Source organism: Protopterus annectens, chromosome 3.part0, assembly GCF_019279795.1.
Source record: "Protopterus annectens isolate FY-2018-M chromosome 3.part0, PAN1.0, whole genome shotgun sequence".
Lineage (NCBI taxonomy): Eukaryota > Metazoa > Chordata > Ceratodontiformes > Protopteridae > Protopterus > Protopterus annectens.
Genome location: NC_056731.1, coordinates 27,480,552 through 27,506,743, shown reverse-complemented (window position 1 = coordinate 27,506,743; position 26,192 = coordinate 27,480,552). Strand labels below are relative to the sequence as shown.

At 40.3% G+C, this 26,192-nt stretch overlaps 1 protein-coding gene across 3 annotated transcripts in view; it reads right to left on the bottom strand.

The window, feature by feature from the left end:
• CCHR3.PART0H10orf67 (chromosome chr3.part0 C10orf67 homolog) overlaps positions 1–26,192 on the bottom strand; it is a 2,394,588-nt gene that overhangs the window by 389,805 nt on the left and 1,978,591 nt on the right. For 2 of the 3 annotated variants that reach the window (XM_044064557.1, XM_044064559.1), the window contains one exon: positions 20,333–20,420. The exons of the other annotated variant lie outside the window; for it this stretch is intronic. In XM_044064557.1, the coding sequence (XP_043920492.1) occupies positions 20,333–20,420 (88 nt within the window). The remainder of the gene's footprint in view (positions 1–20,332; positions 20,421–26,192) is intronic. 3 annotated transcript variants of the gene reach the window in all.

The window sequence follows — 26,192 nt, the reverse complement described above, 5'->3', positions numbered from 1 at the left end:
TCCTGCAGGTGCTGGTAGAAGGCATTTGTAAGTGATTCAGCGGCTTGAGTACTGTTTTCCGTCGGCTCGGGGCCTTAAAGGAGACCACACTAGTCTTTAGAAGTGTGAAGTCAGCTTGAGAAGTTCTTTACTATGGTCTTTTTATTTCAGGTGGGGGTGGGATGAGGACCTCCAGCGAGATTAGTTTGTGATCTGATCTCACCAGTGAGGGGTATACTTCGGTGTTGAACATTGTGCTCCCATGTTCGTGATGATGAGATCAAGTATGTTTTCTCCTCTTGTGGGGATGGTGACTAGTTGTTCCATGGCATTTGAGTTTATGAATTCCAGGAACTTTTGGGCTAGGGTGTTTGGGCTTGAGTAGTGTTCCCAGTCTATATTAGGGTAATTGAAGTCACCTAGTATGATGGTGTTTGGTGATACATTTATCCCTCTAGTGTTTTCAGGAAGGCCATGTGAGGTTCCTGAGTTTGTGAGGGTGGCCTGTAACATGCTACAATTTGCAGAGCAGTCTTGCCTATGGTTAATTGCACCTGGATGGTCTCCGATGCATCGTCGTTGCCACCAGTCTTGAGGTGTGGGTGTCTTTGATGAATATGGATACCCCTCCTTTCTTGGTATTGTCCGGATTTTGGGGCGGAACGCATGATAAGAGGTAAAACCTGATAGTGCTGGGGTGCTCTCAGGAGCCTTGAACCAGGTTTCTGTCACTGCACAGACATCAATGTTCTCCATACTGAGAAGGGCCTCGAGTGCGTGCATTTTGAGATTTAGACTTCTGGCATTGAGCAGCATTACCCTTAGTTTTTTCCTTTTTGTGTTCTAGGGTGGTAGGTTTAGAATTTGAGCCTTGCCTAAAAAGGCACTATGGGGTGGCAAGAGCCTTTGCCAATATCCGGAATCCCAGGGTGACAGGTGCAAGCCGTCCCTTGAAGCAGCGTGGCTTGTCCAGCATGTCATCCCAGGCAGACAGACATTGGATCCCCTTTGAATGACACCAGAGTTTAAGCCAATTGTTAAAGCTGATCATCTTATCTCTGTATTGTGGCATCATTCTTGGTGAAGGTAGGATACTGCTCAAGGTCAGGGTCATACCTGCCTGGGCTACATAATCAGAGAGCTCCTCAATGTCTCTTTTCATGTAGTCCAAGGAGGTACATCTCAGGTCGTTTACACCAGCGTGGACAATGACTGAGTCATATTTGTACCTGCTGTTGAGAGACCTGAGTGCCTGCGTTATGTGGCGGATTCTAGCCCGACAGGCAGCTTACTGTGACCTTCTCCTTACTCAGTCTGGTGAGCGGGACGTCAGTGTGTCTGACTATGGAGTCACCAATGACTAGTGTGTCTGGCATTGTGTTTGGCCTTAAGGGCTGTGACTGTTTGACACTCTGACTGTGAGGTCTATGTGTTGCAGGTGTTGTGTTCTGAGGTGGTGGTTGTTTGGGTGTCTGCTTTGGTGGCCTCTGCTGTTTTGGTAGATTTTTGATCAGAGCCAAGTATGTCTTTGTGTGTTTATGTGTATGATTTGAGGTTGTGATGGTACTATGTGAGACTGGGTCTATAGTGTGTGTGGTAACCTTCTCCTCCTGACTGGTCTTGCCAGTCCTATGTTGAGAGAGCTCAGCCTCCAGTTTGGCCGTATAGTTGCATCTCTCGCATGTATTTGTGTTTTGTGGGAGGAGGAGAGGGTTGTCTGTGTACATGAGGCAATTGTAACATTGCCTCAGTATTCCCAGGTTCACCAGCTGAGCAGGAGAGGACACTAGCAACTGATCCCTCGACATGCTAGAAGGACTAGACAAAAAAACTTTAAAAGAGATTCCGGGGACGTGAGTGACCGAGAAATGGGGGTTTGCCTTTTTGGGGTGCTATCTATAAGAGTGCCGTATCAAGGTAATAAGTACTGTAGGAGCAAGTGCTAGGTTTAACAGATATTGAAAAGTCTACTTGGAGTCAAGTAGAGATGATCTTTTTAGGTATTAGAGAAAGTGCTAGTAACAGGGATGCTTAAAGGTAAGATTGAAAAGAATGCACTCTACAGTGTGCACTAGAGAAGTTAGATATGAAAGTAGGTAACTTGAGTTTTACCTGTTTAAAAAGTTAAGGTTTAGTGGAGAGTTACTATTTTTAAAACAGCAAGATGGACTGAAAGGGGTGGTTACTTTTGTATTTTGGTACTATGAACCACTGAAGGGTGGTCTGAGAGAGATCTAATGAAGACAACTGAAATAAAAGTTTGCTGTGACAAACTGTGTCAAAGGCTTTAGTCAAGTCTAGAGATAAGTTGGAGACTAGTTTGCCATTATCTCTAGATTTATTGACATTATCTCTATAGGTTAGAAGTGCAGTATTAGTACTATTGGGAGGACTGAAGCCATGTTGTTTGGAGGGTAGGAGTTCTTCCAGCAGGAGACAGTTTAGTAATTGTTTTTGCATACATTTTTCAAGTATTTTGGAGAGGGGGATATGACTGGTATAGGTCTAAAATTAATAAAGTCTGTTCAATTTCCTCTTTTTTGCAGAGGGATAATGTCTGACTTTTTCTAGAGAGAGAGGGAGCATGGGATTCCAGGACTGACTTATATTTATAAGGATTGAAACATGGTAGGCAATGCTATTGGCTGCTATTTTAAGGTATTACCTTGAAAGGTCATCAGATGAACTGGAGCATTGTTTGAGTTTAACAGCAGTTTTATACAGGATGTGGGCACAGGTTTGAAGGTGAAACTGGATGCAGTGCTGGGCAGAGTTAGGATTAGATATTGGGGAATCCTTGGTTAGAGATGCTGTACTATCTATGAAATAAGAATTGAACTGTATTGCGGTTTCACGTGATAAGTTATTGGGAGAGGGGTTATGGTTGAATTTATTCCCTGGATGCAAGATTTCTTTAATGGTTGTCCATATTTGTTTACAGTTGTTACTATTATTCTAAAAGCTATTATAGTACATATTTTTGTCCTCATTAATTTTCTTTTTAGCATAATTCTGAAGTGTTCTGAAGTTTTCAAGACATTGTGGTGTTTTATATTTTTACCATTCTTTCCATGCTTTTTCACTGTCCTCCATTAGCATTCTACTCTTTTTTTGGATAAAAAAATTGCATTATTTTTTTCAGCCTCTTCCTTCTAGGAGGTGCAAGGCTATTTAGGATATTCGGGAAGGTTGCATTGAATCCATTTACAGAATCATCTAAGGGGAGGATTTTTAGGAAGTTCCAGTTAATAGATGAAAGGTTAGTAATGAACATTTCTGGGCTAAACTTGGAAAGGTTGTGTGTTGTTTTATAAACACGCTGTTTAAGTGGATGTGTGAGATGTCTGTTTTAATTTCTCCAGATCTTTTTGGGTTTCTAATACCGTGACAGGAATGGAAATTCCTAAGTCAAAGTATGATTAAAGTTCATGAAATTAGCATTGCTATGAGAAATTAGTATTGTTTCAATCTTTGATGTCAGCCAGAACTGTTCTTCACAGCACCTGCAAAGTGTCCAGTAATGACTCCTTCTGCAGTTTGTATGGAGTTACATGTATTGGTAACATATCTAAGTACGACTGTAGATTCTTTTTTATAAGACCTATTGCTCCTACTACTCTTAGAACTGTCTGGGTAGCTTTCTTCCACATTGCTTTCATTTCTGTCTGCAAATCCTGATATTTTATGACTTTGTCTCTCTCTGCACTCAAGATATTGTAGTCACTGGGTTTATCAATTTCACTGATCAATGCTACTTTTGTCTTCTTTTCATGGACCATATATCTGGTTTTCTTGCATCTATCTTCTGAACTATTGATAACGGGTGATCCCATGTGATAGACTTCATCATTTTCTATGATGCTTTGTGGCTCATGTTTCGCTACTTCAATATTGTAATGTCTGTAGTACAACAGTTTTACACATTATTATGCTTTTCAGTATACAGTCTTTCTGCCATTAGTATGTCACAACCAGTAACAAGGTGTGCAACTGTTTTCAATTCTATTTTACAAAACCTAGATTTGTCTGTTTCTCCCATATGTTCAATGGACTTTGTAAACCAACATGTACATAGTTCACTATCTTGGGCCTTAACCTTTCATCCTTTGGTTTGAATTCACCTCTCCTTAACCATTCCTGCATTTGATCCTGATCAGCGTGAGGTTGTTCCAAGAGTTTTCTATACTTGCAACAATATTTATCCATTTTCCACATGTCTTGCCTTCTCATCTGATCCTTCACCTTATATTCTTTCTTTTACTTTTTGGCACATTCAGTTGCTGCCTGATTTTTATTTACTTCTGGTTTGATTTCCATTCCCGCATAACGCTGATATGCTTCGGCTAGACTAAGAAGGGAAGTCATCTTAGATTTATTCTCCTCATGTTTCAAAACTTTCACTATGTTTCGGTCTTATGAAGTCAGCAGATATTATGCAGTTCCACAATTGTAGAACTATGCATGTAATCAGTTTCAAAGAAGACCCATACTTCCTTCGGAACAGGGAATATATAATCTTGGTATGCAGTGATTTTTACAAATCATCTGATGAGCACGAAGCATCCTTCTTGTTTTCCTGTTTATTCTATCCAACACATTTTGGGGCTAGTCAGTCACTCCAAAACTGTAAGTTAGGACAGGAAAAGCAAATTGGTTTATAGCTTGAACTTTGTTTCTAGATGTCAACATATTTTTCAGGATTAATTTAAGTATTCTAAAATATTCCCTACTGAGTTTCGTTCGCATTTGTACATCTTTTATTGTTGATTCTTCATCAATTCCCATATATTTGTGCACTCCCTCTTGCTCAAGTTCTTTTATATCACATTCTTGTCCCAAACTGATGTTTTCTTGGTGTTGCAGTTTTGCTGCTTTAAAGACTGCTTTTGCCATTTATCAAGACCAAATGACATTATTTTATCATCTGAAAAAGTGTTGACTACTTGCAGTTATGCCTTCAGTTCCTCATCTGATGAGCTATACAGTTTTAAATCATCGACAAAGGGAAGATGAGAAGTCTTTACACTTTGTTGCTTTCTGGGAGCCACATTATAGCCATGACCTAATCTGTTAAGTAGACAGCTTAATGGGTTAAGGGCAAGGCAAAAGAGCAGCGGTGACAGAGTCACCCTGGAATATCCCCCTTTGGATTTTTATCCCTGGAACAATAATTTGTCCTTTATCATAGTTTAACTGCAAAGTGGTTTGCCACTGTTTCACGGCTGCTGTGATGTAGTTTATCAGTGCAGAGTATATCTTAGATATTTTTAAGCACTCTTTTATGCATGAATGTGGGATACTGTCAAATGCTTTTGTAGTCTATCCATGCCATACTTAGATGCCTCCCCTTTTTATAGCTCTCCACTATGACTTTGTTTAACAACAAATGATCCTTTGTTCCATATGACTTTCTTTTATTACCCCTTTGTTCTATTGCCATAATTGAATTTTCCTCTAAATGACTATAAACTCTGTTGGCATCAATTCCAGCATATAGTTTATACATCTTCAGGAGGCAAATTATTGATCTATAGTTTTTAGGATAGCTTGCAAGTTCACTCAAGTAGGAACATAGTTTTCCCTGTTGTTAGCCAGGCTGGTGTCTGTTCGGGGTCCGCATATAAACAGTTCTTACTCATGGCTAAATCTTTGTGCAAAGATTTTAATACTTTAAGCCAGAATTTAAGTACTGCAGCTGGGCATGGGGTTTTACAATTAGAGGCTTTTCTTAACTTTGTTTCAATCTCTCCAGCCGTTACTTCATATCATTTCATATCCTGTACATTTGAACTTCTTATTCTTTCTTTTACTTTTTCTATCCATTTAGCACATTTGTTATGTTCCACTGGATCTTCATAGATAGTTCTCCAAAATGTGTTTATTTCTTCTTTTTTTTGGTGGTCTTTCAATTCCTTTCACATTGTTTCCCAGTTCTCTATAAAATTTTTTGGGTCATCAATAAATTGCTTATTTTGTACTTTTTTGTTTATATTTATCTGTGTACCTTTTAAGTCTTTCTACCCGTGCTAATATTTTTATTTGCGATAGAGCAGGAATAATCCTGATCCGTTATAATACTGTGCATTGTTTTTATCACATCGATCTTTCTGAATATTTTTGTTTATCTGCTCCCTCTTCTATACTCTTCTAACTGTGACACTTCTTGTCTTACTTGCTTTACAGTTTTCTCTATTCGATACTTCCATGATGACATTCAATTTCTCCCTGTCCTTTCCCTTACTACCCTGTGTTCTTGTGGTAGGACTTTATCTGTTATTAATTTGGCTGTGCAGTAATGTGTCCTATTTACTTCTGTTATATTGCATGAATTTCTATGGGCAGTCCTAATTACTGTGTTCATTTATTCTATCAAACTTCTAACTTTTTGAGTTTTATTGACCTTCTGCAGTCTATTTCTTTCATTTATCTTGATATGTCTATCCATCTCCATTATCAAGCAACTCTTCTCTTAAATCATTTCCTTCTAAATTGAGGGCACATTCTTTGTTCGCCATTTCTTGCGGGCATTCTATAGAAAGCTCCAGAGCTTCTTCCTGTGCCATGTTCTCTTCAGTTTCACCCTGTGTCATCCTTTGCTCTTTCATATGGGAACTCACTGGCATATCACTTCCCGACATAGACTGTGTCAGAGTTGCCACAGTTTCCTGCTCTTTCCCTTGCTGTATAGTTCCAACTGAACCTTTGTACTGGTTTCCTGTGGGAGGCTCCAAACTATCTTCATATGTCAATTGATTAGATGCTTCCTGCTCCTCTAGTTTCTCTTTAATTTGGGTGTCCATTACTCTATCCTGTTGTGTTATCCGAGTTAAATTTTCTACACTAAATCCTTCACTTTGCAGTAATCCATAACCTCAGTTTCGATTTCTTTAACTTCTCAATTACTAATTCTCTTTTCTACTTTTTCTCTGTTTTCTTACTTTCTGTATTGTAAATTTTTCCATATTTGGATGTCTTTGCCTGTATTTCTCCTCAAATATCTTTGGTGCTGCTCTTTTTGCATTGATTAGTTTTGCTTTCTCCTTTGCATAGATATTGCACCATATTAAATCTCTTTTTCTTTCTCATGTCCATATTTCTTCTTCAGATGTCTCCTGCTCCTCTTGTTTCTCCTAACTTTGGGGACTAGTTGTTCCATCATGCTGTGACATGACCTGTGCCAGACTTTCTACACTGAATCCTTCACTTTGCAATTAACTCCATAACTTCAGTTTCTATTTTTTAACTTCCAGTTGACTAATCTTCTGTTCTAAATTCCCTCTTTGTAATCTTATTGTTTTTATTGTGAAATTTTCCATAACTGGATGCCTTTGCCTATATTTCTCCTCGAAGATCTTTGGGGCTGCCTTTTTGTGTTGATTAATTTGGCTTTCTCCTTTGCATAAATATTGCACCATATCAGATCTCTCTTTCCCCTTATTTCTTTTTTATACCCTTCAACCGTCTCTAATTTTTTTTCTTACATTTTCGCACTTCCTCAGTCACTTCTTTTTCCAAATGGCACAAGGTTCCTTGGTCTATATAGTGTTTTTCATGGATATGTTGTATTAATGAACAGAAATTTTTATTTGAAGCTTGTGACAGTTTTTGTTGTGGAAGTATTTTTCTTTCCTTCAATTTCTCTCTTAATCTTTTTGTATATCTTTGCTTGAAATTCTGGGCTTTTTGCATAATAGTAACAATACATAATTTCTTTCTTATCCTCAACAATCCACTGTATCGTCTGTAAAGCTTTTTTTTGGCCTATCAGTTTTTGTGGACTGCTACATACTTCTACAACAGGGTGGCCATCCTCCCTCTGGGTATGGCCTAGCTCCATTGCATAAATATTTCCATGTCTTGAGGATTCTACACTGTAATTTCTTCCAGTCCTGGTACCTGTGCGCCTACCAGGATTGGGCACTTTTTTATCTTGGGACTTGTGCAGCCAACTATCTTCTTTATTTTTTAATCTACTTCTGTGTATGATAGATGCTATATAAAATACAGACTATATATCGGTGTCTTGGTGAGATTTTGTGAAAATCTGGGTCCACCTCGTGAAGGTACTCACCAAGACTTGAGGATGAATTTAATTCCAGCAATACTTCTCTCCTTTTGCTGTTTTTATCATCTCTCCATTCGGACCCCCAAACAGATTGGGAGATGATCACTGAGACAATCAGATATTGTACCTGAGGTGGTAGGGCTATTAATTAGTTGTGTGAAACCAAATACATTCACAATAGATGTAGGGGAGTTACAGTTTATATCTAACCAACTGACATTCACATCCCCTAGTAGTATTATTTCTTGTGGAAATGTTATGGATATCCAGTGTAGTATATCTTCCAGTATAGCTGTATTGTCACCAGGAAGGATGTAAAGAGCAGTAATACACATTTGTTTATAATTGTTTAATTTTAGGAAAGTAATAAGTAGCTCTGTTGAATTGCATTTTATTACTGGTTTGTTGTAAGGGGAAATCTGGTACTTTTTGAGAAAAATTAAGGCAATACCACCAGCTTTCTTCTTTGTATGGTCATTACAAATGCTATTATAGTCAGGAGGTATAATGTTGGAGTCATTGATGCTGGGTTTAGCCAAGTTTCAGTTACAGCTAGAGTATCAGGCTGACGTTGGACAATCCAGGCATGTAGTGGAACAACTTTATTTCTTATGCTTCCAACATTTATGGCAGCAAAAGTTAGATTACCGGGTAATATTAAATAATAATAATATAAAAATAAGGAATAAACTAGTTTGCAGTTATCTTTAGCTTTATTGACAGTATCTATAAAGGCTATAAGTGCAGTGTTAATACAGTGGAAGGGACAAAAGCTTTGTTGTATGGAGGACAATAGTTCTTCCTGCAGGCGATAGTTTAGCAATTGTTTCTAAATTCATTTTTAAGTACTTTGGATAGGGGGAAATAAGATTTCTATAGGTTAAAGTTAGTAATGTATGCTGAATTTCCTCCTTTTTGTAGAGGGATAATGTGTGATTTTTTTTCCTGAGAGAGTGGGAAAGTGAGATTCCTATACCGACCTATTTATAAGGGTTGATACAGGATAAACAATACTACTGGCTGCTATTTTAAGGTACTCACTTGGAATGTCATCAGCTGAAGTAGAGCATGGTTTGAGTTTGTTTAAGAGTAGTTTTATATAGGATGTGGATGCAGGTTTGAAGGTGAAAGTGCATGTATGTGGCTGTTGGGAAGGGTTAGGATTAGATGTTGGGGAATCCTTGGTTAGGGATGCTATACTATCTATGAAATAATATACAGTATATCTTCTGTGTGTAAGGGAGTCCAAAGGGATTTCTCAACTTTTCTGTGTATATATATATATATATATATATATATATATATATATATATATTTATTTATACACACACACACACACACACACACACACACACACACACACACACACACACACACACAGACATATCTATTTGTATGTATACGTTTACTATCATTATCACGAACGACATGCTGTTGGCAGTTATGCTGCCGAAAATCACAATGCCTTTCAATAAATGAATAGTAGTTTGGATAGTCGAACACACTTACGTGAATGCAGTAGTGCATTCGCATAAGTGTGTTTGACTATATGTATGAGATTGCGGTATAGTGAGGATTGGAAATTCATCCATATCCCAACTGTAGTGCGATCTTGGAGTTGGAATAAATTAGTAGCAGGGGACAGGAGGTGCAGGGGTGCTTGCCCCCCTGCAAAAACGTGATATGTTGTATAGGAGTTTGATTTACATCAGCTCCTATACGGATATCATGTCACATTTTCAGCGACAATGTCGACTCAAATGTGTCGATCATTTGGGGCGACACTGTGTACACTCGAAATATTTTGTTTCGGTTTAAATTTTCATAATTTTGAATGGCAAATATTTTGCCGTTCGAATTAACGATAGTAAACCGTATGTATATACATACATATATATATATATCTATATATCTCTCTCTCTCTCTCTCTCTCTGTATATATATATATATATATATATATATATATATATATATGTGTGTGTGTGTGTGTGTGTGTGTGTCCTGTGTTTTAAATCAGATATATCTGTTGCTCAGGCTGCTGCAGAGAGAGACTGACCTACTGCCAGCTGTGATATTGAGAAAAGATAAGTGTTTATTCTCATTTTTGTCTGCATTTTGATTTAATATCTCTGTAATCTGTACAGCTGTACTTATTCTTCTTCTTGTGTGTTATAGCTGTATATCTCTTAGTGTTGACCTCAGTTGTAGTGAAATCCTTTGTATGGCGGCCTTGTCCGTTTTCTTAGTGGCAGTAAGTTTTCAGAACTAGTTTCATCTGGCCAACGTATTCCTGCATCTGTATTGTTTGGTTTCTGTCCTGTGTTTTAAATCAGATATACCTGTTGCTCAGGCTGCTGCAGAGAGATTTACCTACTGCTTGCTGTGATATTGAGAAAAGATAAGTGTTTATTCTCATTTTTGTCTGCATTTTGATTTAATATCTCTGTAATCCGTACAACTGTACTTATTCTTCTTCTTGTGTGTTATAGCTGTATATCTCTTAGTGTTGACCTCACTTGTAGTGAAATCCTTTGTCTGGAGGCCTTGTCTGTTTTCTTAGTGGCAGTAAGTTTTCAGAACTTGTTTCATCCGGACAAAGTATTCCTGTATCTGTATTGTTTGGTTTATGTCCTGTGTTTTAAATCAGATATAGCTGCTGCTCAGGCTGCTGCAGAGAGATTGACCTACTTCCAGCTGTGATATTGAGAAAATATAAGTGTTTATTCTCATTTTTTGTCTGCATTTTGATTTAATATCTCTGTAATCTGTAAAACTGTACTTATTCTTCTTCTTGTTTGTCCCCACCCATCCTCCCTGTTCTTGTTTTGGTGTTAGTGTTGGTGACTCTGGAATTGCCCGCCCCTCCTGTAAGGCTGTATTTGAACACTCCTCCTGAGTCCATCTCATTTGCTCACTTAACCGAATACAGTGAGATCATATTCTGAGTCTAGTGTTCACTCTACATAATACAGAGAAAAGATTTGAGAAGGCAAACCCACTTAGGTTCTTCCGTCCTCTCTCCTTGCACTTTACTAACAAAAAAAATTCATCTGCTTTTACTGTATTTGTGTTTCCCCCTACTTTATTTTGCTTTTGCCTCTTCTTAAAGGTACTCAATTTTATTTATTCTGCTGCATTTATTGCTGTTTGGTAGTAGCCTGATTAAATTGTAACTGTTATTCTGTCTTTTGGTTTAAGCACTTGGGCTTCATACCGGTTGTTTTACATTAAGAAGGTTTGTGGTCTGCACTGTTGTGGCAGGACAGGTAGCTTACATCCTTCTAAGCTGGGAATTGCTGATTGAAAGCTCAGTGTCTGCTATTCTAAAAGTGTATTAGTTCTGGTTTAAGCACTTGGGCTTCAGGCCAGTTATTCTTCATTAAGATGGTTTGTGGTCTGCACTCTTGTGGGAGGAGAGGCCGGATTCTGCCCTTCTGACCTGGGAATTTCTGGTCACAGGCTTATTGTGCCTGCTTATTCGAACTGTTTCTTTCTGAAACTGGTGCACCTTGTTGCTGTAGCATCGGACCAGATTCAGGCCTGCTGAATCTAGCTTTGTTTGTATAACTTGAGCACTGATCAAGGCCATCTTTTTTGGAGAAGGTTCCCCTGCACTCTAGTAGCGGGAGTGTGCAGTTAGAACTTGTCTGATTGAAGACTGCTGGAACAGGGCTCAGGTTTGAGTTTTTTTTCTGGTTAATTGGGTAACTTGTTTAAATTAGATTTTTCTTTTTCTATTGTTTTTTATATATAAAAAAATTTCACTTTATTCATCTGCTTTTACTGTATTTGTGTTTCTTCCTACTTTATTACTAGGAGCATTGACTACAACTCTTAACTGAGATATATAATAATAAGCATCTTTTTATGCACATTTAAAGTGTTTTTTTATTGTATCTGCTTTATTTTCTGAAAAAATATATATATATATATGTATACTTGTTTCCCACCTTTCTAAGCTAGTATAGTCCAGTTTTCAGGTTAGTGCTGAATTCAGGGCTGTGTTACAAATCTCTGTGTTTGCCCAAATCTTACTTGGATAGAAGGACGTTTCTCTGTTCACCTGTGAGAGAGGGGAGCTTTGAGCAGCCTATCTGTCCCTGGAGGAGTGGTTTCAGCCCAGAAAGTAGTAGTTTATTGGCCATTTTGGGCTAATTTCTATCTCTTTCATTTCCCTGCTATAAAAACCGCATTTGCCCGGTTTTGCACGCCGGGCAGCTCTGGTTAGCTAGGGTATAACTATTCCCGGCTCCACAAAGTCTCCTCTTCAATTTTTCCCTTGGAACTAGACAAACTTTCAACTTAAGCACTCAAGTCATTCATTTCTCAGCCTGGCACTTGCTCAAAACTCATAGCAATCACTTATAAACCCTAGCACTACAGAAGGACAAGGCTCTCTATTTGACTTTACCAGCCATTCAGTAAAACAGTTTACTGTACCTCTCCAGGCATGTCCAAAGGGCAGTTTCAGGTGTACTCTCCAGTCTAACTGATGAATCTGGGCATTTTGAGGCAATGGTACAACTGCCTCATGTACACAGACGACCCTCTCCTCTTAACACCAAACACTAATACATGCGAGAGATGCAATTATACAGTCAAACTGGAGGCTAAGCTCTCTCAACCCAAGACTGGATCAGTCAGTCAAGAGGAGAAAGGAAATACTGGCATCACACCACCAGTCTCACATAGACCCATTAAACCAGCACCGGCAAAAAACACACGTAAATACACGAAAACATACTCGGAGGCTCTAAATAAAAATCTGCAAAAGCAACAGAGCCCTCCAAAGCAGACATCCAAGCAACCTCTACCTCCCAACATAAACCATGAAACACATACTTCACAAAACCAGTGTGCCACGCAATCACAGCCCTCAAGGCAAAATAACATACCCAACATACTAGTAATAGGTGACTCTATAGTCAGGCACACTGACGTCCCACTCACGAGGCTGAATAAGGAGAAGGTTACTGTTAGCTGCCTGTCGGGTGCCAGGATCCACCACGTAACACAAGCACTCAGGTCACTCCAGAACAAGTACAAATACGACTCTGTCATTGTCCATGTTGTTGTGAATGAACTGAGCCGTACCTCCGTGGACTACATAAAAAAGAGACATGGAATAGCTCTCTGATCATGTAGCCCAGGCCTGTATGACCCTGATCCTGAGTAGCATCCTGCCCTCACCAAGAATGATACCACGGTATAAAGAAAAAAATGATCAATTTCAACAACTGGCTAAGTTTCTGGTGTCATTCAAAGGGGATCCAGTGTCTGTCTGCCTGGGATGACATGCTCGACAAGCCACGCTGCTTCTCTAGAGACGGCTTGCACCTGTCACCCTTAGGCTTTCTAATACTGGCCAAGGCTCTTGCCACCCCATAGTGCCTTTTTTAGGCAAGGCTCAAAAGACAAACCCATCGCCGTAAATAGCACAAGTAACAAAAATCTGAGGGTAATACTATTCAATGCCAGAAGTCTAAACCTCAAAATGCATGCACTCGAGGCACTCCTCAGTATGGAGAAAATCGATATATGTGCAGTAACAGAAACCTGGTTTAAGGCTCCAGAGAGCACCCCAGCACCACCAGGATACAACTCATACCATACTTTTCAGCCACAGAACCCGGACCGAAATACAAAAGGCGGGGGAGTATCCATATTCATCAAGGATACCCACACCTCCAGGTTAGTGACACAGCACGATGCTTCAGAGATTATCCACGTGCAACTAACAATGGGCAAAACTGCAATTCAAACTGTAGCTTGCTACAGATCGCCCACCATGTCCCAGGACCCCGATTTCGCATTTCTGGAAACACTGGGTAACATACCCTAATATTGGGTGATTTCAACTATCCAAACATTAACTGGGAGAACTAGTCAAGTACTAACTCCCTTGCCTAACATTTCCTAGAATTTATAAACTAAAACACCCTGGAACAACTGGCAACTGGTCAACACTCCCACCAGAAGTGACAACATATTGGACCTGGTCATCACCAACATGGGCGACCGGTGTTCCACCCCAGAGGTCAACCCCTTGCTGGTTAGATCTGACCATAAACAAATCACTTTGGATATCCACATTCCGTCCCCACCCCCAGACAAGGAAACCACCATGAAAACCTTTTCAAAAGCAAACTTCACGTTACTTAAGATGGAGGTGAAAAGTTTCAAAGCCTCCATGCTAAAGGATAATGCTGTCCAAGCTGCAAAATCATTTACTAATGCATTCTACGGGCACCTACAAGAATGCATGGATCACGCTATCCCAAGCAAAACCAAGACTCACTCCTCTAAGAAAAGGAAACCAGTCTGGTGGACCCCTGCCATAAACAAGTTATACAATAGAGGGAGGAAACTAGTACAGAAAAGTGTAAAATCCCAAGAAGGGAAGACATCCCTGATCAGTATCAGCAAGAAACTACAATCCCTCATAAAATCGTCCAAGGTGAGATTTGAAAGAAAACTTGCCAAGGACTCCAAAGATAACCACAAGGCATTCTTTAGCTATGTCAAGAATCTAAGTGGCAATGCTCAGATCTGCTCGGAGTTAGTGCAGAATGGCACAAAATAAACTGAACCAACCGATATTGCCAACATCCTGGCAGACAGGTTCAGTGCAAACTTCACCCCCCTCTCTCTCCTAAAAGGGCCCATAACCATACCAGAAGAATGTAGAGCCCCTGAAATTACAGACATTCAGGTTAAAACAGCCCTCTCCAAAGCCAAAAACACAGCATCAATGGGACCGGACAGTGTCCCAGGCTGCGTCGTACACAAGCTCAAAGACGAACTAACCCCTCACCTAATCACACTGTTCAAACTCAGCCTCTCCACAGGCTATGTACCCATAGAGTGGTGCACAGCAACGGTTATTCCGCTCCACAAAGGTGGAGCCACAACAGACCCTGGGAACTATCGCCCTATAAGCCTCACTAGCTTGGTCTTCAAGGCTATGGAGCGCATCATCATGGAACTCATTAACAGAGACATTGGGAACCTCCAAACACTGGACCCAACCCAGTTCGGCTTTAAGGGCAGATCATGCCTCCTAAACCTGGTGGACTTCTTTGAGACAGTTACCAAGGCTATAGATGAGGGAAAGTTGGTACACACAGCCTAACTAGACCTCGCAAATGTCTTCAACACCATTCCCCATTCTGGTATTATAGACAAGCTCAGCAGCCTGAACATAAACTCCTATTGTCACAAGATGGGTTGTCAATTGGCTCATGGACAGAACCCACATGGTGAGAGTTGCACGAGCTAGGTCTGACTCTAAACCGGTTACAAGTGGCATTCCCCAGGGCTCAGCCCTAGGACCCCTCCTGTTCGGCATATACTTCTCAGAGGTACAGACAAGCACAGGAGGACTATGGCTGACCAAGTTCGCAGACAACTGCAAACTAGGGGCTATAACTGACTCACTGGCTGACACAGACATCCTCCAAAAGGGTCTCACTGAGACAGATACCTGATGTCAAAATCATGGCCTCAAGCTAAATGCCAAAAAGTACATAGTTATTCCCTTTGGAAATAAAGTACCCACAAACTACCACATAGGTGGTAGTTCCCTAAAAACGGAAAACATAATACGGGATCTGGGGACCTAAGTAGATAGTAATCTCTCCTTTGATAATCACATTGCCAAAGTGGTTAGAAAATCCTTCTATGTGGCCCACCTAATCACAAAAGGGTTTGCATCCAGATCAAAAGAGGTCATTGTGCCCCTCTAATCATCACTCATCAGATCCATCATAGAGTACAACGTCCCATTTGGGATGTACCTTACAAGACACCTGCAACAGCTGGAAAGACCACAGAAGTACCTCACCAAGAGGATCACTGGCCTCAAACAGATGCCCTATGCAGCTCGAATGAAGAAACTCCAGCTGTACTCGGTTGCATACCACCTTCTCAGAGGTGATCTCTGTCTGACATACAAGGCCATGTCCAACCCAGAATTGATGGACATGCTCCACCTAAACAAAACTTTATCCACTCAAGCCACACGCTCTACGGATCTAAACCTCACCACAATAAATAGGACATGCTGGAGGGATAGACTCCTGTCCCAGAGACTTCCCATGCTTTGGAACAAGATTCCAACTTACATTAGGCAGAGCTCCTCGCTAGCACTCCAAGAGAAACCTTGACGAGTGGAAGGGATCATTTCAGTGGCTTTGCTGGACAGAGGCACAAGGAACTAATCTAAGGGGGCGGCGAAAGCCAACACATTCTGGCTATGCTTATAAATGCCTTCGGACAGATAGCCTAGTACCTACCTATGAACCTATATACATATACATATATATATATATATATATATATATATATATATATATATACACACACATACACTGCAGGAACTCTCTGGTCAACCTCAGTAAGAAGCTGAGATCTCTCATAAAATCCTCCAAAGCTAGTTACGAAAACAAAATTGCCACTGACTCTAAAGACAACCACAAAGCATTCTATAGCTATGTCAAGAATCTAAATGGGAACACTCAGATCTGCTCTGAGTTACAGCATAATGGCACTAAATATATAGAACCAACTGATATTGCCAACATCCTAGCAGATAGGTTCAGTGCTAACTTTACCCCCCTCTCACCCCCTAGAGGGCCCATCTCTATACCTGAAGAATGCAAAGTTCCTATAATCACGGCTGCACAGGTAAAAAACACACTCTCCAAAGCCAAGAACACAGCATCCATGGGACCTGACAATATCCCAGGCTGCGTTCTACATGAACTACAGAATGAACTGGCACCCTACCTAAGTACCATGTTCAATCATAGCCTCACCTCAGGCTTTGTACCCACTGAATGGCGCACTGCGACAGTTATCCCACTCCACAAAGGGGGAGCCACGACGGACCCCGGGAACTACCGCCCCATTAGCCTGATGAGCCTGGTCTGCAAAGCCATGGAACGTATCATCATGGAACTCATAAACACAGACATCGGTAATCTCCAAACTCTGGACCCTACTCAGTTTGGATTTGTAAAAGGCAGACCATGTCTCCTAAACCTGACTGACTTCTTTGAAGCAGACACCAAAGCCATAGATGAGGGTAAAATGGTTCACACAGCTTATCTAGATCTCGCCAAGGCTTTCGACACCATCCCCCACTCTGGAATTATAGATAAGCTCACTAAACTAGGTATAAATCCCTATGTCACAAGATGGGTTGCCAACTGGCTCACGGACAGAACCCACACTGTGAAAGTAGCGGATTCCAAATCCGACATCAGACCAGTGACAAGTGGAGTACCACAGGGTTCAGTCCTGGGTCCTCTCCTGTTTGGTATCTACTTCTCTGAAGTGCAGGCCAACACAGAAGGTCTTTGGCTAACAAAGTTTGCAGATGACTGCAAACTAGGAGCCATAATCGAAACTCCTAACGATGTGGACAAACTACAAAAGGACCTCAATGAGACAGATACCTGGTGTCAAAGCCATGGCCTGAAGCTCAATGCCAAAAAGTGTAATGTCATCCCCTTTGGTAAAAACTCTGTACCCATGAACTACCACATAGCTGGTAGTCTACTTAATGCCGAAAATGTGATGAGACCTTGGGACACAGGTGGACAGTAGTCTCTCCTTTGATAATCACATCGCCACAGTGGTCAGGAAATCCTTCTACGTGGCTCATCTCATCACAAAAGGATTCTCATCCAGAAAAAAGAGGTCATTGTTCCCTTCTACTCATCACTCATTAGACCCATTATAGAGTACAACGCCCCTTTTGGTATGTACCTCACAAGACATCTACAACAACTGGAAAGACCACAGAAATACCTCACAAAGAGGATTACTGGCCTCAAACATATGCCCTATGCAGACCGTCTCAAAAAACTACAGCTTTACTCCATCGCATATCGCCTACTCAGGGGCGATCTCTGCCTAACATACAAAGCTATGTCAAACCCAGAGCTGATGGACATGCTCCACTTAAAGAAATCCCAATCCCTCCGAGCTACACGCTCTAGGGACCTTAACCTTGTCACTACAATAAACAGAACATGCTGGAGGGATAGATTCCTGTCCCAGAGACTTCCCATACTCTGGAACAGACTACCTATCTATGTCAAACAGAGCTCCTCATTAGCACTCTTCAAGAAAAATCTTGATGATTGGATGGGAAATGGAAAATTCACCCCGGGGATCACTTCTGTGGCTCTGCTCGACAGGGGCACAGGAAAATAATTTTCTTGGGTGGCGAAAGCCAGGGTACATTTTTTGGCTGGGCTTGTATGGGCCCTAGGGCCGATAGCCTAGTACCTACCTATGAACCTATATATATATATATATATATATATATATATATATAGATAGATAGATATAGATATATATATATATATATATATATATACACACACACACACACACACACACACACACACATATATATGGAGAGGGAGAGAGAGAGAGAGAGACAAGAGAGAGAATAAATCCAAATGACAGCAACTAAAAAATAAATACATTTTTATGAGGAAGGATTCCCTCAAAAAGGACTTATCTGCCAGAGAAAAGTTCTCCCAAAGGGGACTTATTTGCCAGAGGAAAAAAAATGAACTGTCAGCTGCTGCTATTGTAGATTTTCTTAGTTGCTTCATGAGGTGGCAATAAAGTACTAAAGATATTCCACTCTGCTTAAAACATAGCCGGTGTGTAGTCATCTGGCTAAAGTTATTAAATCTTGGCCAAATCTTTAATAGCCTGTTTGGTGTGAGCATTATCCATAACTATATTCACAGTATATGTCCACAGAATGTGTCCTTTTGGGGGGATGGCAGACATGGAAACTACTGGGTTTGGGTGATGCTGTCTCTAAACCATGAATACAGGAGGTTAATGTATGCACTCTTCTGCAGTAAAGAGGAGCACCAATTAATTTCCCATGACTGCAGGGGCCATTTCATTAGTATGTATAATAATCAGGGTAGTGAGCTTTATTAACAGCTCCCATTGGCTATTTCAGGTCAATGTCTTCTGGTGGGTGGGTCAGGTGTGGTTGTGGCAGGGTGTTTAAATCCATTATAGTACACAGAGGGAGGTGCCATTAGTGTTAACGTTCCAGTAACCTGTCTGTTCACATAGGTTCATAGGTGTGTACTAGGCTAATGACCCTGGAGCCTTTACAAGCCTAGCCCATAGAAGTGCCCTGGCATCGTGCATAATGGTACTGTGCCTGCTTAGTTATGTTATGCTGAGCAACACATCCTCATAATATAAGCAAGTGTTAAGCTGTGGCTTAATGATCTTGTTGTTCGCAGCTGCCAACTCATAAATATACCTGCTGGCTCCTTCATGGGGAAGTCCACATTCACAAAAGCTCCAGAGCCCTATTTGCACACCAGTGACTACTGCATATGTTGCTACAACTATGTGCACTAGCCCATTTTGGAATCCTGCTAGGATCAGGTATGTGGTACAAACTGCCCATCAGCCATACATAATTGCACATAATATTTATGATTAGGACCCATTATAGTTAGGTCTGTTTTCTCTTCCTTTTACCTCTGGTTTTACTTTACTCATATCTTACTTTTAAGATATTCATTTTCCAATATTCTTTACCATAAGTATGATGCAACTCTACAAGTAATAATATTACATGTGTAGTTTGTTGTTTAGTTTTGTATATGCATTATTTTCCATTTTATATATGTTACATATACATATCTCTTTATAATGTCCAGTTATTGTACTGTACATAACTAAAGTACACAAGCGCACCTGGCCACATCTCAAAATTAAAACCTTAATCAAGGGCTTTAATGCAAATATATCCCTTATTCTATAATTATGTGACCAAAGAGTTAAGAGTATGTAAGTGTGGAGAGACAGAGAGTGAGTGTGTGTGTGTGTGTGTGTGTGTGTGTGTGTGTGTGCGTGTGTGTGTGTGAGAGTGGGGGGGGTTCTTGCACTCCAGTAAAAATATGACCTGAAGTGCCACATTTAAAAAAGATTTAAGTTTCAAAATGTGTTACACCAAGTTTTTTACATTAGCAACTATAATGAAGAGCCATGTTTTTAGTATTTCTGAACTACATATGCTCTCACTAGCTTTGGCTACAGCTAAGATGGTCCATTACAGAACAGTCTGCCTACCCAGCCACCAAATTTAAATAAGAAGAAGACCCAAACAAGGATTAATTATGTTACAGACTGACAGAAATACTGAAGCAGTTCTACCTTACAGGCATAGTCTAGTTATCAAATGCATAAATGAATAAAAGACGGAAGCGTTAGGTCTTCTTTAGTACTTACAGCATAGCTAATTGATGTTTGATGAAGCACTGCTGCTTGGCGCTGTAATGTCTGTCTGAGAAACATTTCATCTTTTATGGCATGGAGACTACAAATGTTAAAAGCATACCGAGTCAGTAGTCATGAAGTACAATTCACTGTGACTAATCTAATCTGAAAATGATATATTTACTTGAAAAATAAAGAATGGTGTATACATACGTAACATAAAGTACATTTGTAGTTAGGCTTTCAGAAATTATTTACATTTAATTATAATGTTTCTTTCCTAAATTAATATATTTGAATCTTCCATGGGCAAGACTATTCAGCAGTTTTGCAGCTGCAGTTGAAGTCAATCACATTCTATATGCTGCTGTAGTAATGCAAGAAAAGATAAGAATTATAATGCTATGCAACTGTTTATAACAGCAGATACATGTGGAACGTCCCTGCAGCATGTAGCAAATAGGTCTTCTACAAGTGCTTATGACTGTGCAAGCAAACTATCGTCAACCATGATGGCATACCATCCACATGATTTCTGTGAATATACAGTAAGTTCAGCAACCTATCTCCAGTTATTTTGCCCCATGTACTATAAAATCAAACCTGTAGGCAAAAAAAAGCAAAACAAAACAATGAGGCCAATGGCTTCATATGGAAAACAAAACAAACAAAAAAAAAAGGATGGATAAAGGAAAACTAGGAATCATCTTCAACATGATGCAGCCCAGCTCAAACAAAAATGTCCACTTTTTACTAAATTAACATTTCAGTGAAGTCCCCACTCATAGATATGGGACAAAAAGCAACTTAACACAGAATACGTATGGTCTAAAAATTGTTTTGCAAAACTCCATTCAGCTGCTGTTTATGTCCCAACTCATTTTTGGTCTGCTTATTCAAAATTTCTCAAGACATTGTTTGCTTATAATTTCTGTGTACTGCATTCTGCAGTGATGTGTGTAGGCTTAAAATGTTAATCTTTGTAAGCAGTCTGAGTCAACATTGTCTCAACAGAAAGACTGGGATTTTTTTTCTTTAATGATTTTTCTTTCTCTGAACTGGAATGACCTCAGGGTAATAACATATAAGGAAATGCCTGAGGCAGCATTTTATTTGTAGTATTTCCCACAGCTCACCAATATTTGGGTACATGGGTTTAGATTGTTTGTATACTCATGTTAGTGGCTTCATGCAATATCAGCTGAGAAAATGATTTATAGCTGTTTTTGATCTGACATAACAAACCCATTCTGGGAGAGAGTCAAGATGCATACTTCCACTATTATGAAAAGCTTCATCACCTACAACCCTATATGTGACAACTCAGAGGTTCAAAGACTCAAAAAAGAGAGGAATTACAAGCATTCCCCTTTTCTCAGAGGATCTCAGATGTCAGAATTGCTATAAAGAAGTGTAGGGAGTACAGAAGAACTTGCCCTCCTGCAAAAGTGATGTTCTACATTTGTGTTCTGTCCCTGTTAGAGTTTGTAATAGAATTGCTTCAGTGAAGCTATCTGAAGCATTATATCGAACAGTAGAGATTTCAGTGGTGTGTCACTTAAGAAACATTGGTGAAGTGAGTGTCAGTAAGTTGAAGTAGGTTCCCTACCACAAGAGTGAGATGCACTATTCAGGAGCCCTTACCTTTGAAAAATATGTTATTCCAACAATTAAAAAGTGACTTCTGAAATGTGCTACTATGCCATAACAGCAATTTTGCAGGGGGGGGGGTGTTCACCCTCTGTATGTCATGTTGTAAGTTTCTATGCCCCCCCACTCCTTTTAACTATATATACTAAATGTGAAGTAACTATAGTTCAGAGTAAGGATAAAAATTTGACCTAATGTACCCTCAGACTTATTGTCTAGTAACCCAAGTACGTTCTAACAACCATACCATTCCAAAGATATAATTACAATCCTTGGGATTACGACCTGCATCTGTTCAACTAGACCCAAGATCAATGCCTGGTGAACAATCTTAGAATTTTACTGTTACAACTATACAATAGTTCTGTCATATCTTGAGGAGGCTTTAACATACATTGGGTAAATATTAAGGAGAAATTCCTATTCACAAGAGGATGAAGAAAGGACACTAAAAAACAGACCACATGAACAAAACAAAAACAGAACACACAGTAAGAGATATCCTGAGGCACTGCTCCTCAAAAACAGATTTTAATCATGGGATCTAAATCTAAAGTGTAATGCCCAGAAAGTGTAAAACTTTATGTCTCATTATTGCTAGCATATTTCAGAAGTACACTCATTACATGGAAAGAAACACTTAAGGTAGTCATAGTTTGAGTGGCATGACTTTGAACTAAATTAAAACATGATTATTTGATTCCTCGCATTAAACACAATGTAGTCAGCTAGTAATAGCTACTCACATTTTTTATAAATTTTGATCAAGAGCAAACAGATCCCAAAATTATCGAGCAGATAGCAAAGGTATTTAAAAGCACTTGCTGTCTCTGTTACCTGAACCATAAAAAAATACAGAGATGTAGATGGACTGATTTAAGATGAATTCTGAGACCATCACAGGAAGGAAATTTATGGTTGGTTCTAAGATAAAAACTATACTATTGGAAAGATCACAATGTGTACTTTATATATTAAGCAGAGCTGCCTTTACGCATAGGTCAAACTAGGTGGCTGCCTAGGATACTGTTCATCCATAGATGCTTTTACTTGATTATTTATTTATTTCTTAGAGCAATGAAACACAATGCTTCTTTGCTATAAAAAATAAATAAATAAATGTGTAAGTGTCCCAAGATGCCCTTGTTTAAACATGCCCACAGCATGATGGGCACTCTAGGGAAAAAGCTGCAGTGAACATGACTACTCAAGTTACATTACAGTTGAACACAGCAGAAATGCTTGCAATTTCAAGTGCAACATGAATGGTGCTTGAAATGGGTGCAGTGTGAAGAAAGATGCTGAGGTTTCCATCAACAGTACTGTCAGGTAAATGTTTTAAATGCTGGTGTGATTAATCAGGTTTTATGGCAGCGTGCTTTGCAAAATGAAAAGGGAACAAATGTTCAAAATCAGGAATACATTTTAAATATTTCTGTAATTTACTTAAAAAGTGAATAGAACAGGTTTTGCACATCAGTGTGCATTTTCTGAACAATAAGATGTATAACATTCTAATGTCTAGCATTGCTGACTGGCTCTAATCCATACTGATTTGCCTGAAAATCAAACAAAACATTTACTGGGGACACCACACCAAAAATATAAGGCAAAATCAGGGAGAGATGAGAGGTGTGCATATATATATATATATATATATATATATATATATATATATATATATATCTACATCCAAGATATGCACAAAGTAATGAGAAGTTATGTACTTACCATAACGTTCCATGTTAGTTGTCTTCTTCTTGCCTTCTTTCTTGCTGGATGGGTTCGGAGCCGAACCTCGGCTCCGACTCGGCCTAATACTAAAGCTCGAGAGCTATTTTTACCGGCTCGAGGCTATGCTATGTCCCATAATGCTAGGCGTCATATACCCAGATCTCATTTGATAGCTAACACTATGGACATACATGTCCCACCACAACAGAGAATAATCCACCTAATCATAGATACAAAAATAAAGATATATCTATATCTATCTATATATATCTATATATATATATATATATATATATATATATATATATATATAAACCCCTCTAGAAGAGCTTAGCAAAAAAGAGGGAGCAAGGGAGCTAGCTGGGGATATAACTGAGGTGGCAATAACTCTCACAAGGTACTCTAGATCTTCCCAGGCTAGGGGGATGGAGGGTGGGACGCAAGAAAGAAGGCGAGAAGAAGACAACTAACATGGAACGTTATGGTAAGTACATAACTTCTCAAAGTTAAGTTGTCAATCTCGCCTTCATTCTTGCTGGATGGGACAGCGTCCCTAGCACCTAAATCCTGGGTGGCTCAATGGAACAAACTCTTGAGTACAGTGGAACCAAAATCAGCCCGACTTCTGGAGGCCATATCGAGCTTGTAATGAGAAATGAAGGTATGAGGAGAGGCCCAAGTGGCCGCTGCGCAAATGGAATCCATCGGCAATGGCTATTGAAGAAGCTAAAGCTCTGGTTGAGTGGGCTCTAGGCTTAGTAGGAAGTTCCCTGTTCCTCAACTGATAGACCAACGTGATAAGACAGGACAACCACCTGGACAAAGTTACCTTAGAGACTGGTTGGCCTTGCTTCCCTTCCGCATAAGACAGGAAGAGCTGGTTTGATTTTCTCATCTGCTTAGTTCTATCCAGGTAGAAACGTAACTGACGGTGAACGTCTAAACAATGTAACTTTCGTTCAGCTCTATTGGTGTAATTTGGGAAGAAGACTGGAAGATTTATGGTCTGATTCAGATTTTTCTCTGAGATTATTTTGGGTAAAAAAGATGGATTAGTCCTAAGTGACACTCTGTCTTTGTGAAAAACAAGATAAGGAGAGCGAATGCAAAGGGCATGAAGTTCCGAGACCTGTCTTGCTGAGGTGATGGCTACTAAGAAGAGTGTTTTCCACGAGAGCAACTTCAACGAACAAGAAGCCGCCGGCTCAAAGGGAGGAAGAATTAAAGAAGACAGTACCAAATTTAAGTCCCACGGTGGGGGAAGGTTCTTTACCGGGGGTCTAAGTAAAAGGGTTCCTTTTAAAAAGGCTTTGCAAAGTTTGTGGGACATGATGCTGGTCTCTGACAAGTCAACGTGGAAATTTGCAATAGCTGCCAGTTGAACTCTGATGGTAGCTGAGGAGGAGCCCAATCGAAAGAGTTCTGCTAGAAACTCTAGAACTGTCTGGACAGGAGCTGTAAAGGGGTCCACGTGTTTTTCCCCTGCCCAGACACAGAAACGCTTCCATTTGCTAGCATAAGTCTTTCTGGTAGTAGACTTGTGAGAAGCGAGGATGATATCGCGAAGTGGTTGAGAGATAAGGGGAAGCCTGGCTAGGGTTGGAAGTGGAGCAACCAAGCTGTGAGGTTGAGAGATCGAAGGGACTGATGCAGCCCGCCCGATTGATGGGTCAGAAGATCTGGCACTGGGTCCAGATGCCAGGGCTGCTCCAGTAGATGGCGTTGCAGGAACAGAAACCAAATTTGTCGAGGCCAGTAAGGGGCAATGAGGATCATCCTGGCTCTCAAGGCAGTCGCTTTCTGGATTAATTGAGTAATCAAGGGAAAAGGGGGGAATGCATACAGAAGACCCCGGGGCCAATCGTGAACTAGAGTGTCTCTGGGGGGTAGACCTGGGAGAGGGAAGAGGGTGAAGAAGTCTGGGCACTTGCTGTTTAGAGGTGTTGCAAAAAGGTCGCAGCAAGGTTGACCCCACCTTCTGAAAATTCTTTCCGCTACTATCTGGTTGAGAGACCACTCGTGAGGCATGACAATGGCTCTGCTCAGTCTGTCCACTATGACGATGGACTTCCCGGGAATATGCGTTGCTACCAGAAACCGTTGAGAAGAGATTGCCCATTGCCAAAGTCTGAGTGCTTCTCGACATAGGGGGTAGGATCTGGTTCCGCCCTGCTTGTTGATGTATCACACTACAGACATATTGTTTGTTTGAATTTCAATAGTCCCGGTGGGTAGAGAGTCCTGAAGGGCCTGCAACGCTACAAGTACCGCTCTCATTTCCAAGACATTTATGTGCACGTGGCATTCGAAGGGTTGCCATGTGCCCTGGACTGTCCTGCCCCGAAAATGCCCCCCCACCCGATCAGGGAGGCATCCGTTGCCACAGTGGCAACAGGAGGAGGAAGGACCACAGGCCTGCCCTGGAGTACCTGAGGGGAGACCGTCCACCAAGAAAGGTGTCTTTTGCATGACTGAGTGATTAGAATGG